Source organism: Phoxinus phoxinus, assembly GCF_949152265.1.
Source record: "Phoxinus phoxinus genome assembly, chromosome: 7".
Taxonomy (NCBI): domain Eukaryota; kingdom Metazoa; phylum Chordata; class Actinopteri; order Cypriniformes; family Leuciscidae; genus Phoxinus; species Phoxinus phoxinus.
In genome coordinates this window covers 19,938,417-19,954,128 of record NC_136882.1, presented here as the reverse complement: position 1 = coordinate 19,954,128, position 15,712 = coordinate 19,938,417, and the positions used below count along the sequence as shown (strand labels likewise).

The window sequence follows — 15,712 nt, the reverse complement described above, 5'->3', positions numbered from 1 at the left end:
AGAAGTTTTAAATCTAAAATATGAGGTGTATAATTTTTTTGTTTTTGTGAAAATTTTAACTATACAGTACTTTGAATCATTGTTTTTATAGTTATTTTATAGTTTTGTGTGTTAAACAAAGACCTACACGCTATTAATTTTATTTGTCCAGGTCTGTAAAAAATATTAAAAAGCCTTAAATTAGATTTTTTTTTTTTAACAACCTGAACACACCCTTAAAAAAGTGAACTCGAACATCTAGATGCTAAACTTTAGCTAGAATAAGTTCTTTTCGGTTTTGCACAGTCAGGAACTGACTAACAATAGGTGCTGTGTAGTCTTTAGTCTTGGTCTAGTATAAAGGTACGGGTGACAGCAGTCAGTCAACAACCAGAATCAGTTTCAGCTTCTCCTTTGTGGAACTACTGAGGATCAGACAACGCAACCATGATGGGCAAGGTAAACTTCATTACAGCAAACATTTTCAAAGTTAAATTCAAATGATTTTTTTTTTTTTATTACTTAAATTTAATTCATTTTCAGGTCATCTTTTACGAGGACAGGAACTTCCAGGGTCGCTCTTATGAGTGTATGGGCGACAGTGGTGACTTCTCCTCCCACATGAACCGCTGTCACTCTTGCAGAGTAGAGAGTGGGTGCTGGATGATGTATGATCATCCCAACTACATGGGAAATCAGTATTTCTTTAAAAGGGGCGAGTACGCTGACTACATGTCTATGTTCGGGATGAGCAACTCGATCAGGTCCTGCCGTATGATCCCCATGGTGAGCTCAAAAGTAAAACTTATTTAGACCAATGTTATGTTAAATCCTGCAGCATGAATACCCTTTCAAAATGACAATCCATTACTAACTTGTTCTAAATGTAGTTTTACATTTCCTATATTGATTTAGCTAAAACTAGCTAAATATTGCTAAAATTTACAACGGACTTATCTTCCACAACAGCACAGGGGCTCCTACAGAATGAGGATCTACGAGAGGGATAACTTCATGGGTCAGATGTACGAGATGATGGATGACTGTGACAACGTCATGGACCGTTACCGCATGTCTCACTGCCAGTCCTGTCATGTGATGGAAGGCCACTGGCTCATGTATGAGCAGCCCCACTACAGAGGCAAGATGTCCTACTTCAGGCCTGGAGAGTACAGGAGCTTCAGCAATATGGGTGGCATGAGATTCATGAGCATGAGGCGTATCATGGATTCCATGTATTAGTGTTAAAAATGTTGAAATAAAATAATTTAACTATAACACTAAACATTGTGCTTCTACTTCCTTACTACCACTAATATTGGCATGTCTAACTAATCACAAAACAAATCGAACAAAACTTAGGTTCATGAGACCAGAACAGTGGATTCTTTCTCATTTACAGCTCATTTAAAGTGGATTCTTTCTCATTTATAATTAAATGAGGAAGGCTAAAATGGTTTCAATAAATAGTTTTGTTGTTGTTGTTGTTAAAAAATGCTACTAAAAATCTTCCTCATAGAGGAAGTGCAAAGTCTGGAGTGCAGTTCCAGCTGTTGGATATATAGGGCCCAAGCATTGTTGGGGAGTAATTTAATTACAAAATAAATGTAATTGTAATCAGTTATAACTGATTACAATTACATTTATTTTGTAATTAAATTACTGTATACAGTTAATTATTTAAAAAATTGTTAAAAAAGATAATTATTCAATTCAATTCAATTTACTTTTTTCGCAGCGATCTTCACAATAGGCTACACATAGTTTCAAAGCAGCTTTACAGAAAATGCACGAGTCCACATTACAATTATCACAGATGAACACAACTTTAGCTGATCATATCACGGAAATTGAGAATAAGTTCCCTAACTCCACTGTATTTGTCATGGGTGATTTCAACCACACTGATCTGAGATCTGAACTTCCGAACCATCAGTTGGTGCGCTGTGCCACCAGGGGTGAACGGACTCTTGATCATTTCTATTCTTCCATCAAAGAGGCATATCGTGCTTGTGCGCGCGCACCACTAGGCAATGGCGATCATGCTGTGATTAAACTCATCCCCACATACCGGTCTCTACTCAAAAAACAAAAAACGTTCAAAAGGGTTGTGCAGAAATGGACACCCGCTGCAATTGAAACACTACAAGCCTGTTTTGACATTACAGACTGGGAAACTATTAAATTGGTATGCAATAACTTTGATGAGTATGTAGACACATGCTCGTCCTACATCTACTTCTGTGAGGAACTTTGCATTCCCAGACAAAATATTGTCATTTATGGGAATAGTAAGCCATGGTTCAATAAGGAAGTAAGGCTACGGAGGAGAGAGAAGGAGGTGGCCCACAGGAGCAGAGACAAGGCTACACCAGGGCCAAATACGCACTCAGCAAAGCCATCCAGCATGCTAAGAGGCTGTACAAGGCCAGGATTGAACAACAGGTCGGGGATTAGAACATCAGAGCTGTCTGGAAGGGCCTACAATCTGCCACGGGCTATAAAATGCGGAGCATGAGGTTCGGAGGCTCCTCAAAGGTCAGAACATCAGGAAAGCGTGTAGACCAGACATGGTGTCACCTGCTTCTCTCAAGCACTGTGCCAGCAAGCTGACCCCAGTGTTTACGGACATTTTTAATCAGTCATTAGAACTATGCCGAGTACCTGCCTGCTTCAAATCTGCTATCATTATTCCGGTGCCGAAAAAGCCCAAGATCTCCTGCTTGAATGACTACAGACCGGTCACCCTCACCTCTGTAATCATGAAAGCATTTGACCGCTTGGTCCTCTCTTATCTCAAAGTATCCACCGACAACCTCATGGACCCCCTTCAATTTGCATATAGACCCAACCGCTCAGTTGAGGATGCAATCAACATTGCACTTCATTTTATTTTACAACACCTGGACAATCGGAACACATACGCAAGACTCCTGTTAGTGGATTACAGCTCTGCCTTTAACACCATCATCCCCGACCTCCTCCACAGCAAACTGTCCCATCTGAACATTCACCCCCTCCTCTGCTCATGGATTACAGACTTTCTCACCAACAGGACTCAGTATGTCAGGCTGGGCCCACATCTCTCACAGCCCCGCACAGTCAACATCGGTGCCCCCCCCCCCCCAGGGTTGTGTGCTGTCCCCCCTGCTCTTCTCATTGTACACCAATGACTGCACCTCTGGAGACCCTTCTGTCAAAACCATCAAATATGCGGACTACACCACCATAATAGGCCTCATCTCCAACAACGACGAGTCAGCCTACCGCAGAGAGGTCAGTCTCCTAGAGTCCTGGTGTGCAGTCAGTAACTTGGAGCTTAATATCAATAAAACGGTGGAGATGATAGTGGACTTCCGCAAAAAGCCCCCGATTCATCCTCCTCTGGTCATTAACAATTCATCCGTGACTGGGGTAGAGCACTTTAAGTTCCTGGGCACAACCATCACCAACACACTCAAATGGGACAAAAACATCTCCCAAATAGTGAAGAAAGGCCAGCAGCGCCTATTCTTCCTCCGCCGCCTGAAAGGACTACTGCTCAGTCCCCCCATCATGGTACAATTCTACAGAGCGGTCATTGAGAGTGTGCTAACATCCTCCGTCAAGGTCTGGTTTGCCTCTGCGTCAGCCCGTGCAAAGGCCAGGCTACAAAGAGTTGTCCGGGCCGCAGAGCGGATCATCGGCTGCCCCCTGCCCCCCATCATGGACCTGTACAGCTCCAGGTCCATTACCAGAGCTGTGAAGATTGCGGCCGACCCCTCTCATCCTGCCAATAGTCTGTTTAATCTTCTCCCCTCTGGAAAGCGGTACAGGGCCTTTCTGCCCAAAACATCACGCCACCGCCACAGTTTTTTCCCCAAAGCAATAGCCCTCCTGAATGACTCTTAAATCTGGAATTCATTGCACTTTATTTTTATTTAACACAACACTATCTAGATTCTACACACATATTAACTTATTGCTCATAATGTCTCTGTCTGTCCTGTTTTGTGTTTTTGTCTTTGTTTTTCTGTTTTACTGTGTGTTGCCTGCATGGAGAAGACCAATCCAAATTCCTAGTATCTGTATACATGGCGAAATAAAGTTGAATTGAATTGAATTGAATTGAACTTTTGTACATTTTGAAGCCTTAATGCAGTCGCCAGAAGTAAAAAGCTAAAGGTGGGCTATAAACAAACAACACCACAGTCCCACGAATTCAATGTCACCATCCCTAAGCTTCCAACGACTCTTTCAGTTTGTATCTAAAAAAAAAATCCCAGAACGTTTGAGTTAAAACGGTTTGTAAGAGCACAATTATAACCTTAACGATGCTGTAAAAGCGGACTGAGCTTACCTTTTCAGCGTGATGACGTTGTAGCGACAATGACATCCGGCCAGCTACTTGTCACATTAGTGAATCGTGATTCTCCAAACACTTCATTCATTGCCTGAACAGACAAGAGATCTTTGTGGATCTCCAAAGAAACCAGCCCCCAAACTCCCATTCCAACACACACACACACACTTCGACACACGTAACATGACACCAACATTCCTCACACCAAGAAACACACACAAGGACATTTCTTCAAAGGAATCATATTTAAGACTTTACCAAATGTATATGATATTTTTCTGTGGCGCCATTTCTGTGTCACGACCGATTTGGGACTGGTTACAATATTAACATGTATTAATCAAACTTTAAATGCCTATACTAATGCATAATAATGTAACTTTGTTTTCATATAATCTGAACATGATGTGTTTAGTATCATTTTGAATCTTGAGACCTAACGGAGTTGAATCTCGATAATAGACTGCAATGATATGATTATTACGATATGAATCCTTTTCAGTCGTAGAAATGACTAATCCCAAAGCCCTGTCATAAATCTACACAGCCGGGGGTTTCACTGAAGGTGATAGGCCACTCGCGCCAGAGAAGGCGTGATCCCTACATTCTTTAAAGAGCCAAACGCTCTACTCTCTCTCTCTCTCTTGCTGCCTTCATCCCGGCCTCGTCATGTGAACAGTCTGAATGAATGAATGAAATACACTTTATTGTCCCCAAAGGGGAAATTTGTGTTGGACTCAAGGTGTTTACATTGACATTGAAACATTGAAATGCATACATTAAAAACACTAGTATAATAAATAACAATTCATATACACACACATACACACACATACACACATCATTCATCATTTAACAATTTAATTGAAAAAGGGATAAAAGACTTCTTAAAACGGTTGTATCTACACATCGGAAATCTGTATCGTCTTCCAGAAGGTAACAATTCATAGTGTACAGAACATGCAATGGATCAACCACGATTTTATGTGCTTCTCTCAGAACCGATTGTTCATATAATGACTCAAGAGACAAAAATTATTTTCTCCCGATGGTCTTCATCGCTATTCTAACCAAACGTGCAAGCTTCGACTTTACCTGGATTGTAAGGTTACCAAACCAAACTGTAATGCCATATCTAACTATGCTCTCTATAACTGCCGAATAAAACAACCACATAATTTTCTGGTCAACTCCATAAAGTCTGAGTCTACGTAAAAAATACAGTCTTTGCTGCACACGAGAACAAATTGAGTCAACGTGAATCCCCCAACTAAGTGTGTTATCCACGTAGATACCAAGGTACTTATAGGAACATACTTGCTTAATTGATTTTCCATGTAAAAGCACTGGTGTGTGATCACCTATTGATCTAAGATCAAAAATCATCTCCTCAGTCTGCTATCCTGAACTCCTTTTGGAGTCTCCGTCTCCTTTTATTTTCTTTATCCAAGTCTTTTGTTTCATTTTCAAATTCTCCTTTGTTCGTTTCCACCTAAGAGTCAAACGAACTAAGCCTGAATTTCCTCAGCAACTTCACTTTCAAGAAGCCTTCAAATCTCCCGCGATCTGCCTGCTCCGAGGACAAACGAGAACGCGCCCTGCTCCGAGGCTTCACGAGAGAACGCGCCTCAGCACGAGAACGCGCACTCCCCTCAGACTCAGACTCACACACAAGCGAACTTTGCAAGTATAACTCCCACGAGTTTTAATGTTTTAAGGTTTGTTTCATTGTTGGCCCTCCAAAGGTCTGTGATTTTGCTATTCTATGATCATTCGTGATCTATTTCTCTCTCTCCCTCTCTCTCTCCCGCACTCAAATCGAGCGCGCGCCCCTGCCCTCGCTCTCATTCGGTCTCTCTTATCCTCTCTCCCAACCGCACGCCAAAACCTCCGAATACGCTCTCCGCGTGCGAGGTGTGCGTTTCTGCTCTAAGTCGCTCTCATCCTAAATCAGAGCATTCTCTCACTTTCTCTCTCTCTCTCTCCAACTCTCCTTCTCTCATCTGTTATTCGTTTTGTTTTGTATTGTTTAACTGTAAGTTATGTACATAGACATATAATCAGTGTTTATTGTGTAGTCCGTATATTCTGTAGTTTTGCATTTATTAAAACCATATTATATGACTGTTTCTGTGTAAATGCTTGTAAAAACACAAAGTCAATGAGATTTACGACCCGAGCTACCAGCGCTCATTATTTACTACATTGAGTAGATTTAATTTATAAACACCGGAAAATTAATGTTCCCGGCCGGAAGGTTAATATTTCTTGGAGTTTATAAGGAGGGATAGCTTTGTTGAGAGGTTGATGGGTGATCTTTTATGGTCTTTGCGGGACAAACACCTATTTGATCCTTACATTAATTTCCCTTAAAGGTTATCTCATAATCGAAATGAAATAAGATTATTGATATATGAATGAGGAATTATAAGACGTTGTGATCGATTATTCATATATTCATATAATCTATACATTTTCAATTTCGATTATTTAATGTAACTGTAATATGCAATATATTAATCATATTCATGATTAGTTATTAAAATTCCCAATAAGATCATTTGAGTTAATTCATACGGACCCAGTGTCCGAGTCATTTACGTTACAACGTTTAATCTCCCCGACAGCCTCTGTAGTCCCATTTAGCCACTTGTTAGCAACCACTTTTTCAAGACACGTAACAGCTTCCAAAAAATCACGAGTGGGGTAATATTGATGTATTTTATGTCGTAGAATAAAACGTGAAAGTATCTTGAGCTTGTGTTCACCCACATACCTTATTTCAGCCATTTAACCAAAAGCCCATTCAAAAAACCCATTGACTTCGGGACGACGGAACCGTAAGTGCTAAAATGCTAACTTGCTTCCGCGTTTTGGCCTATAAGTGATGTCATACCTGCACCACTCTATTACATTTGGAGGGACCTTCCCGACACTGGGCCCAAGGCATCATGAAAATGGGCTTTAACAGTATAAAAATAATACAGCACATATAAAACAGTGATTCTTTTGGGGTAGAAATAGTAATATATTCACCTTATTTTCCACGACAACAAGGGTGACGCCATTGCATTTGTTTTGTCATCTTATTTCCGGCTGAGAGGGACTTCAACTTCCGGCTGAGAGGGACCTACGCTAGTTGCTAGACTTAATTTTATAATGTTAGCTGTAACTGTAAAATATGTAAAGTATTATATGCTCAGTTAGGGGCTGCCATAACAATTGGATTAAGAGGAGAGAACATTTTAACCAACGGTGTTACAAACACAATGTGAAGTGGTCGGAGTGTTGTGGTGCACTTTACAATTCACACCCACCACCTAAAGACGAGGAGCACCTGAGGCAATGGCGGAAGGCGCTGAACTTGAATTACCCACCCAAGCACCCTAATATGTGTTCGTACCGTTTCATGGACGGGCAGCCAACTGACGAACACCCTTAGATGTTCTGGTAAAGAAGTCACGCCGGGTGCTGAACAGGTTGTCAGATTCAGGTAAGCTAACTTAAGTTAGCTATGTGCTGGTTAGCCTAACGTTAGATTTGTGAAGTCCGTTCTATGAATACATTTAAGATCAGTAAGGAGCCGTTAACAAAATACAACGAATCTTGCCATTGCCCAGATGGTACTCAACCAGAATACGACTTTTACCGCCGCCGTTCCCGCGGCGGTAAAATTGCGGGTGTGTATTTGCTGGAAAAAAAAAGGCTATCCTGTATAAAAAAAAATTTAGTTTGTTTGATTGTCTGCATTAATAATAGGCTATGACATGCATTAATAGGCTAATATAAAATGTACAATAGTTTATGTTTGTTCGGGATTTGAACCCGTGTCATCCAAATGATCGATACGTTCTTCCACTCGGCCATGAATTGACTCACTGAGAAATGCCCAGTTTCTCCAGAGATGCGCTCATTATTCGTCTCATTCCTCAATAGAATAGTAAACAAATAATCAGCTTTATTGCACCCAATTTATTTTTGTTTGTTATTTTTGTTATTATTATTTTTTATTTTTTTTATCACGCTGCTCCCAACGGGCAATAGGCTTATGTCGCCCACCGACGTCTAGGCGTAGGCTACAATATGAAATAAAGGCTACATTGTTCTCGTCTCTATTTTTAAATTATGATTCTATTTTTCTGTCCTAAACAATGTTCTATAGTAGCCTATTTCATATGTTAATTGACATTAACCCCGCTTACATTTCAAAATACGTCAATAGCTGCTGTTTTGCACAATGTCCCTCTGCGCCAATGCGACTGGATTATTTTTGCCGCGGTAGTTTCGCCGCGGTGGCTGGCGCGGCGGTAATAGGCATTCTGGTTGAGTACCATCTGTATATGTCATATTATGGACCTAGGGGTCTGAAATAAAGAATGAATTTAGGAATATTCATTTATCATATATTATTATATTAACATTTCCATGAGAACAATTCCGTATGTGTAACTATGTGGGCAGTGCAGATATAACATTACATTTCATGCAAATGCTATCATTGTGTGGTATTCAGATGAATACATATAATTATCATTAAATGAAGGAGGAAAAAAAACTGGGTGTATTTTACTAAATTAAAGCCATTATCTGAATTACTGAGACAGTTCAATCATGCCAAGTCTGTGATTAATGATATAAAGGAATATTCACAATAGTACAATATATTATGGTATATTACAGTCTTACTGTTACGGAAGCAGACGGACAACCAGGTAAGCAGTGATGTAATGTTTATTTATAACAGCAGAGTGTGAAGATGATTCAACGTGCAGTATAAGGTGAGTATCAGAGTTCAGAGGTGCAGAGTTCTTGAGTGCAATACGTGAATGAATAATCGTTGTTTCTTTTGCAGGAATGGCGGGATGAGACTTCAGAATGAATACGATCTTCATATGAAGAGGATGACCGGCTGACAGCTCACACTCACGCACCACTGGATGGGACAGACAGGCTTACGGCTCGCACACCACTCGAGATGAGATCTGGACGGACAGGGGTAGACTGGAATCGTCGTAGAGAACTGGTAAGTAAACACGTAAGTTTAGTAGTGAAACTCGCAGAGAGAAGCACTATGAGTCTGCTTCGAATTAACGAGCCCGGACAATGAGAGGTGCGTGAGGTGTGCTTATGAAGCAGTGGTGATTGATGGGGTGCAGGTGTGTCTTGTTAAAACTCAGGTGACTGTGATCGCTGGGTGATAGTGGTGGAAGAACCTGGCCAATCCGTGACACTACCCCCCTCCCCAGGGCCCGCTCCCGAGGGCCGAAGTCTCCGACGCCGTGGTGGTCTTCCTCGTCCACGAGGTCCAGGGTACTGAGGATGACTGGAATGGAACTCTTCCATGAGTGTGGGATCTAGGATGTCGACTCTTGGGATCCATGATCTCTCCTCTGGTCATTATCCTTCCCAATTGACGAGATATTCCAGTTGACCACCACGACGTCGGGACTGCAGGATTTCACGAACGGAGTAGATGGACCCTTCTTCCAGCATCAAAGGGGGAGGAGGTTCCTCTTCATGGCCAGGTTCTGTGGAGGGAACAAGAGGTTCGTGAAAGGGTTTGAGCAAGGAGACGTGAAATGTGGGATGAATTCTGTACTGTGGTGGTAGCTGGAGTTTGAAAGTGACGGGATTGACCTGTTCCAGGATGGTAAAGGGGCCAACAAACCTGGGACTCAGTTTTTTGGAGGGCAGTCGCAGACGAATATCGCGAGTGGATAGCCAAACCTTGTCTCCTGGAACGTAGACTGGACCCGAAATCCTCCTCCGGTCAGCGACTGTTTTGGATCTGCGAACTGCCCTCTGCAGATGATGGTGAGCTTCGTCCCAAACTCTCTCGCTCTCCCGGAACCAGTAATCCACTGCGGGGACCTCAGATGGTTTACCCTCCCAGGGAAATAGAGGAGGTTGGAATCCGAGAACACACTGGAATGGTGTGAGGCCTGTCGTGGGTTGCCGCAGTGAATTTTGGGTATACTCCGCCCAGCCCAGAAACTGGTTCCAGGAGTTCTGGGGGCTGTTGCAGAAGGTCCTGAGGAACCGCCCCACTTCCTGGATCTTCCTCTCCGTCTGGCCATTGGTCTGAGGGTGGTAGCCAGAGGAGAGGCTGACTGTCACACCTAGGAGCTTGAAAAACGATTTCCATACTCGGGAAATTAACTGGGGTCCCCTGTCTGACACAATGTCTTCTGGGATACCATAATATGGAAAGACATGATTGAAGAGAAGTTCAGCAGTTTCCAGGGCAGTGGGAAGACCTCTTAATGGTAATAGTCTGCAGAACTTAGAGAATCGATCTACGATGACGAAGATGCAGGTGTTTCCATCCGATGACGGTAGATCGGTCATGAAGTCAACTCCTAGGTGTGACCAGGGGCGGTTAGGAATTGGCAAGGGATGGAGCTTTCCTGCAGGAAGATGTCTGGGACTTTTGGACATGGCACACTCCTTACAGCCTTGAACATACCTTTTCACATCCCTTGCCATACCTGGCCACCAGAAGCGCTCGGATAGCAGCAAGAGAGTGTTGTTGGCCCCGGGATGTCCAGTGCCCAGAGAGGTATGAATGGTGTGAATGAGATCTACCCGTTGTGTCCTAGGGATGAACTGTCGATCAGGTGGACAGCCCGGCGGGGAGCGAGGATCAGGAGTGGCGACAGCTGAAGGAGCAGACCATTCAATGGGACTAATGACGATATCTTCCGGTAGAATGTTGGTGGATAACTCGGGAGTCTCTGGAGAGTCATGTAGTCTGGACAAACCATCGGCACGAACATTCTTAGGACCAGGACGGTAGGTAATGGTGAAGTGGAATCTCGAGAAGAATAATGACCATCTGGCCTGACGGGGACAAAGACGTTTTGCATCACGGAGGTACTGGAGATTTTTATGGTCTGTGATGACTTGGAATGGGTGGATGGTACCCTCCAGCCAATGTCGCCACTCATCCAGGGCGAGCTTGATGGCCAGGAGTTCACGGTTGCCAATGTCGTAATTCCTCTCCGCCGGGCTGAGCTTCCGAGAGAAGTAGGCACATGGATGAAGTAATTTCGGTGTCCCATGAAGTTGAGAAAGGACGGCTCCAACTCCGGAGCTTGAGGCGTCCACCTCCACGACGAAAGGAAGCTCAGGATCTGGGTGCGTCAGGAGAGGTGCTTGTGTGAAGGCAGATTTGAGGGATTGGAAGGCTGCGGCCGCTTCAGGAGTCCAGAGGAGACTTTTGGGTTTACCTTTGAGCAAGTTGGTGAGTGGAGTGGTGATGATGCTGTAACCTCGTATGAAACGTCTGTAAAAGTTGGCAAAACCAAGGAATCTCTGGAGTTCTTTGATCGTGGTGGGTTCTGGCCAGGTGGTTACAGCTGTGACCTTCCTCTCATCCATGCGGACCCCCTGACGGTCAATGAGGTATCCTAGGAACTGAACTGATGGGAGACGAAAAGAACATTTCTCGGCCTTCAGGAAGAGATGATGAGCTCTGAGTGTGTGAAGGACCTCCGCAACATGGTGGCGATGTTCGACTTCACTCCGGGAGTAGATGAGGATGTCATCTATATAGACGACCACGAAGCGATGCAAGAACTCCTGGAGGACCTCATGAATGAAGTTTTGAAACACGGAAGGTGCGTTGACCAGACCATAGGGCATAACCAGATATTCATAGTGGCCAGTAGGGGTCACAAAAGCGGTCTTCCATTCATCCCCTTCTCGTATTCTCACCAGGTTGTAAGCGCTGCGGAGGTCCAACTTCGTGAAGATGTTCGCTGAACGGAGTTGTTCGAGGGCCGCAGGGACGAGAGGAAGGGGATATTTGAATTTGACGGTACCTTGGTTTAGGGTACGGTAATCAATGCATGGCCGCAGCCCTCCATCCTTCTTGGCCACAAAGAAGAAGCTGGATGCTGCGGGAGATGTAGAATGCCGAATGTACCCTTGGTCGAGAGCTTCTTGAATGTACTCCTCCATGGCCTTGGTCTCAGGAAGTGACAACGGGTAGATCTTACCTCTGGGCAAAGGAGCATCATGAATCAGGTCTATGGCGCAGTCCCATGGCCGATGAGGTGGAAGCTGGGAAGCTCTCTTGGGGCAGAAGATGTCTTGGAAAGATGAGTAGATATCAGGAATCTTCGTGGACTGTTTCTCGAGTGGACTTTCGACTGATGTGACATAGACTGGAACAGGATTCAGAACAGGACGTGGAAGAACTGGAAAACATCTTGGTGAGCAGTCCTTGCCCCACTTCATCACTTCCCCGGAGCCCCAAGAGATGATGGGATCATGCTTCACCAGCCACGGCCGCCCCAGTATAATATCTGCATTGGCCCCCTCCAGAACCAGCAGCTGGATATCCTCTTGGTGTAGTGCTCCGACTTGAAGTGTAATGGGTTCACATTTCCGGTGAATACGTGGGCGTGCAGTGATGAACTTGGTTATGGGTTGGATCTGGTAAACATTGGACGAGGCTTCGGTACGGAGCTGGAGCTGGCGACAGAGGGTCCCCGAGATTAAATTTCCTGCTGACCCGGAGTCGATGAGAGCGGAAACTGAAACAGAGGATGTTTGGGTGGTTAACTGGACACAAGAGGTGAGTGGATGCATTTTTTCTTCATCAATATGGAATACACTCACCGATGTTCGTATGGGACGGGTTGGACAGTTCAACCGAACATGCCCACTGGCTCCACAATACATGCAGAGACCCCGGGTCAGCCTTCTCTGTCGCTCAGCAGCGGTAAGTTTACCAGACTCTATTATCATGGGCTCTGGTTCTGGAAGACTGGCGGTTTCAGATGGACGAAGCAGTGCAGTAGAGTTAGAATGGGACTGATAAGACTGTATACGGTCTGAGCACCTGATGGATTGTAGAATGAACTTTTCGAGCCCCATATTATCATCCAAGGCGGCCAGCTGTAGACGGAGTTGAGCTGTGAGACCAAGCCGGTAGGTGGTCAGTGTAATATTCATTCCTTTTCAATGATAAACGTTACACATTGTTGTGATGAACAGCTAGCTTGTGCTAGTCATTTATTATATCAAACAACCATCCAACCACACTATATCCTGTTCCCCATTTCCCGTGTGTTAACACAGTAAATTATCCTCTATCGCCACCTCGTGTCTACCTGGATATATTACATGTTACTGAATATCGTTACAGTCAGTAAAGACCGCTCGTTCCATCCACTGGCTGCCGCTAGAGTGCGAAAGTGAAGGGCATATTCATGAGTAGACATCTTTCCTTGAGACAAATGATAGAGTTGCTCACCGGCAGATATCTCTCCATCTGTTCGGTCGAATACTTCTTTGAAGTGGGAAACAAAGGCTTGAATAGAACTAATGGCGGGACCAGCTTGCTTCCAAATCGTTTCAGCCCATTGGAGAGCTGGGCCGGTGAGAAGAGATGTAATGAATGCCATTTTAGACTGGTCAGTGGGATATAAGGTGGGCTGCATGGTGAATATGAGAGAGCATTGAAGCAAAAATCCGTTGCACTCCTCCGCCCCGCCAGAGTAGGGCGCTGGTCGGGCCATGGGACTGGAAGACGCGGTGGCCGAAGAAGCGCCCGGCGGCGGCGCCGGTGGTGCGGAAGTCGCCATGGCAGGAGAAGATGTTAATAATACCCTCTTCAATGAATCCACCAGCTCTTGAAAGGGATCTGGAACACTCATGCTGTCGCTGTCTTTTGGTCCGGGCTAACTGTTACGGAAGCAGACGGACAACCAGGTAAGCAGTGATGTAATGTTTATTTATAACAGCAGATTGTGAAGATGATTCAACGTGCAGTATAAGGTGAGTATCAGAGTTCAGAGGTGCAGAGTTCTTGAGTGCAATACGTGAATGAATAATCGTTGTTTCTTTTGCAGGAATGGCGGGATGAGACTTCAGAATGAATACGATCTTCGTATGAAGAGGATGACCCGCTGACAGCTCACACTCACGCACCACTGGATGGGACAGACAGGCTTACGGCTCGCACACCACTCGAGATGAGATCTGGACGGACAGGGGTAGACTGGAATCGTCGTAGAGAACTGGTAAGTAAACACAGGTAAGTTTAGTAGTGAAACTCGCAGAGAGAAGCACTATGAGTCCGCTTCGAATTAACGAACCCGGACAATGAGAGGTGCGTGAGGCGTGCTTATGAAGCAGTGGTGATTGATGGGGTGCAGGTGTGTCTTTTTAAAACTCAGGTGACTGTGATCGCTGGGTGATAGTGGTGGAAGAACCTGGCCAATCCGTGACACTTACAATAGCTCACATTATTCCTGTAAGTTACAGAAATTGTCAATGCAGGCCAGCTAGCTACATCTCTCATTCAGATATTGATATTGACCCACGTAGAGTTAGGAGATTGTGTGTATACTGTCTTGTTTTTAATGCATCTCTCTCTCACACACACTGTTGTAAGCCATACCGTGTAAGTATGGGTGCCATCATAAATTAATTCTCATGATCTATTTTAAGTACTAATGTAAAAATGTTTATGGTTATATTATTTCCATAGATGCTCCGATGAGCGTCAGTGATGCAGTGGACAACTGTGTGCACCTTACCAATTAATACACCAACCAGATGTTACCTGTTGTGAATAGTTATTTTTATAAACCTTTACAATGTGACCAGATTTTACCTGTTGTAAACTGTTTTTTTTATAAACCTTTACAGTGTGACCAGATGTTACCTGTTGTAAGCAGTTTTTTTATAAACCTTTACAGTGTGACCAGATGTTACCTGTTGTGACCAGTTATTTTTTAGAAACCTTTACAATGTGACCATATTTTACCTGTTGTAAACCGTTATTTTTATAAACCTTTACAGTGTGACCAGATTTTACCTGTTGTAAACAGTTTTTTTATAAACCTTTACAGTGTGACCAGATGTTACCTGTTGTGAATAGTTATGTGTATAAACCTTTACACTGTGACCAGATTTTACCTTTTGTAAACCGTTATTTTTTTATAAACCTTTACAGTGTGACCAGATGTTGCCTGTTGTAAACAGTTTTTTTTATAAACCTTTACAGTGTGACCAGATGTTACCTGTTGTGACCAGTTATTTTTTATAAACCTTTACAGTGTGACCAGATGTTACCTGTTGTAAACAGTTTTTTTATAAACCTTTACAGTGTGACCAGATGTTACCTGTTGTGACCAGTTATTTTTTATAAACCTTTACAGTGTGTTGTAATGGCAATTTTTGATGTCAGGAAATACATTTCCACTAGTAAAATTGTTTGTATTCTTTATATCAGTGGTTCTCAACCTTTTTTGGGCCAGTGCCCCCTATCCAATATCCAGGTCCCTGACCGTCCCCTAATGCCATGTAGGCTAATGAGTTAGTAGGAACGAGTGAGAGTTGAAATAAGTACAAGATTGTCATTTATTAATACAATTG

At 43.6% G+C, this 15,712-nt stretch overlaps 1 protein-coding gene across 1 annotated transcript; it reads left to right on the top strand.

The window, feature by feature from the left end:
* Nucleotides 1-330: 330 nt before the first annotated feature.
* Nucleotides 331-1,221, top strand: LOC307001784 (gamma-crystallin M2-like; the record flags this gene model as incomplete). The annotated part of the gene is made up of 3 exons (XM_079618706.1): nt 331-438; nt 523-765; nt 949-1,221. The coding sequence occupies exons 1-3, from the start codon at nt 427-429 to the stop codon at nt 1,219-1,221; spliced, it is 528 nt and encodes a 175-aa protein (XP_079474832.1). The 5' UTR covers nt 331-426.
* Nucleotides 1,222-15,712: the final 14,491 nt, after the last annotated feature.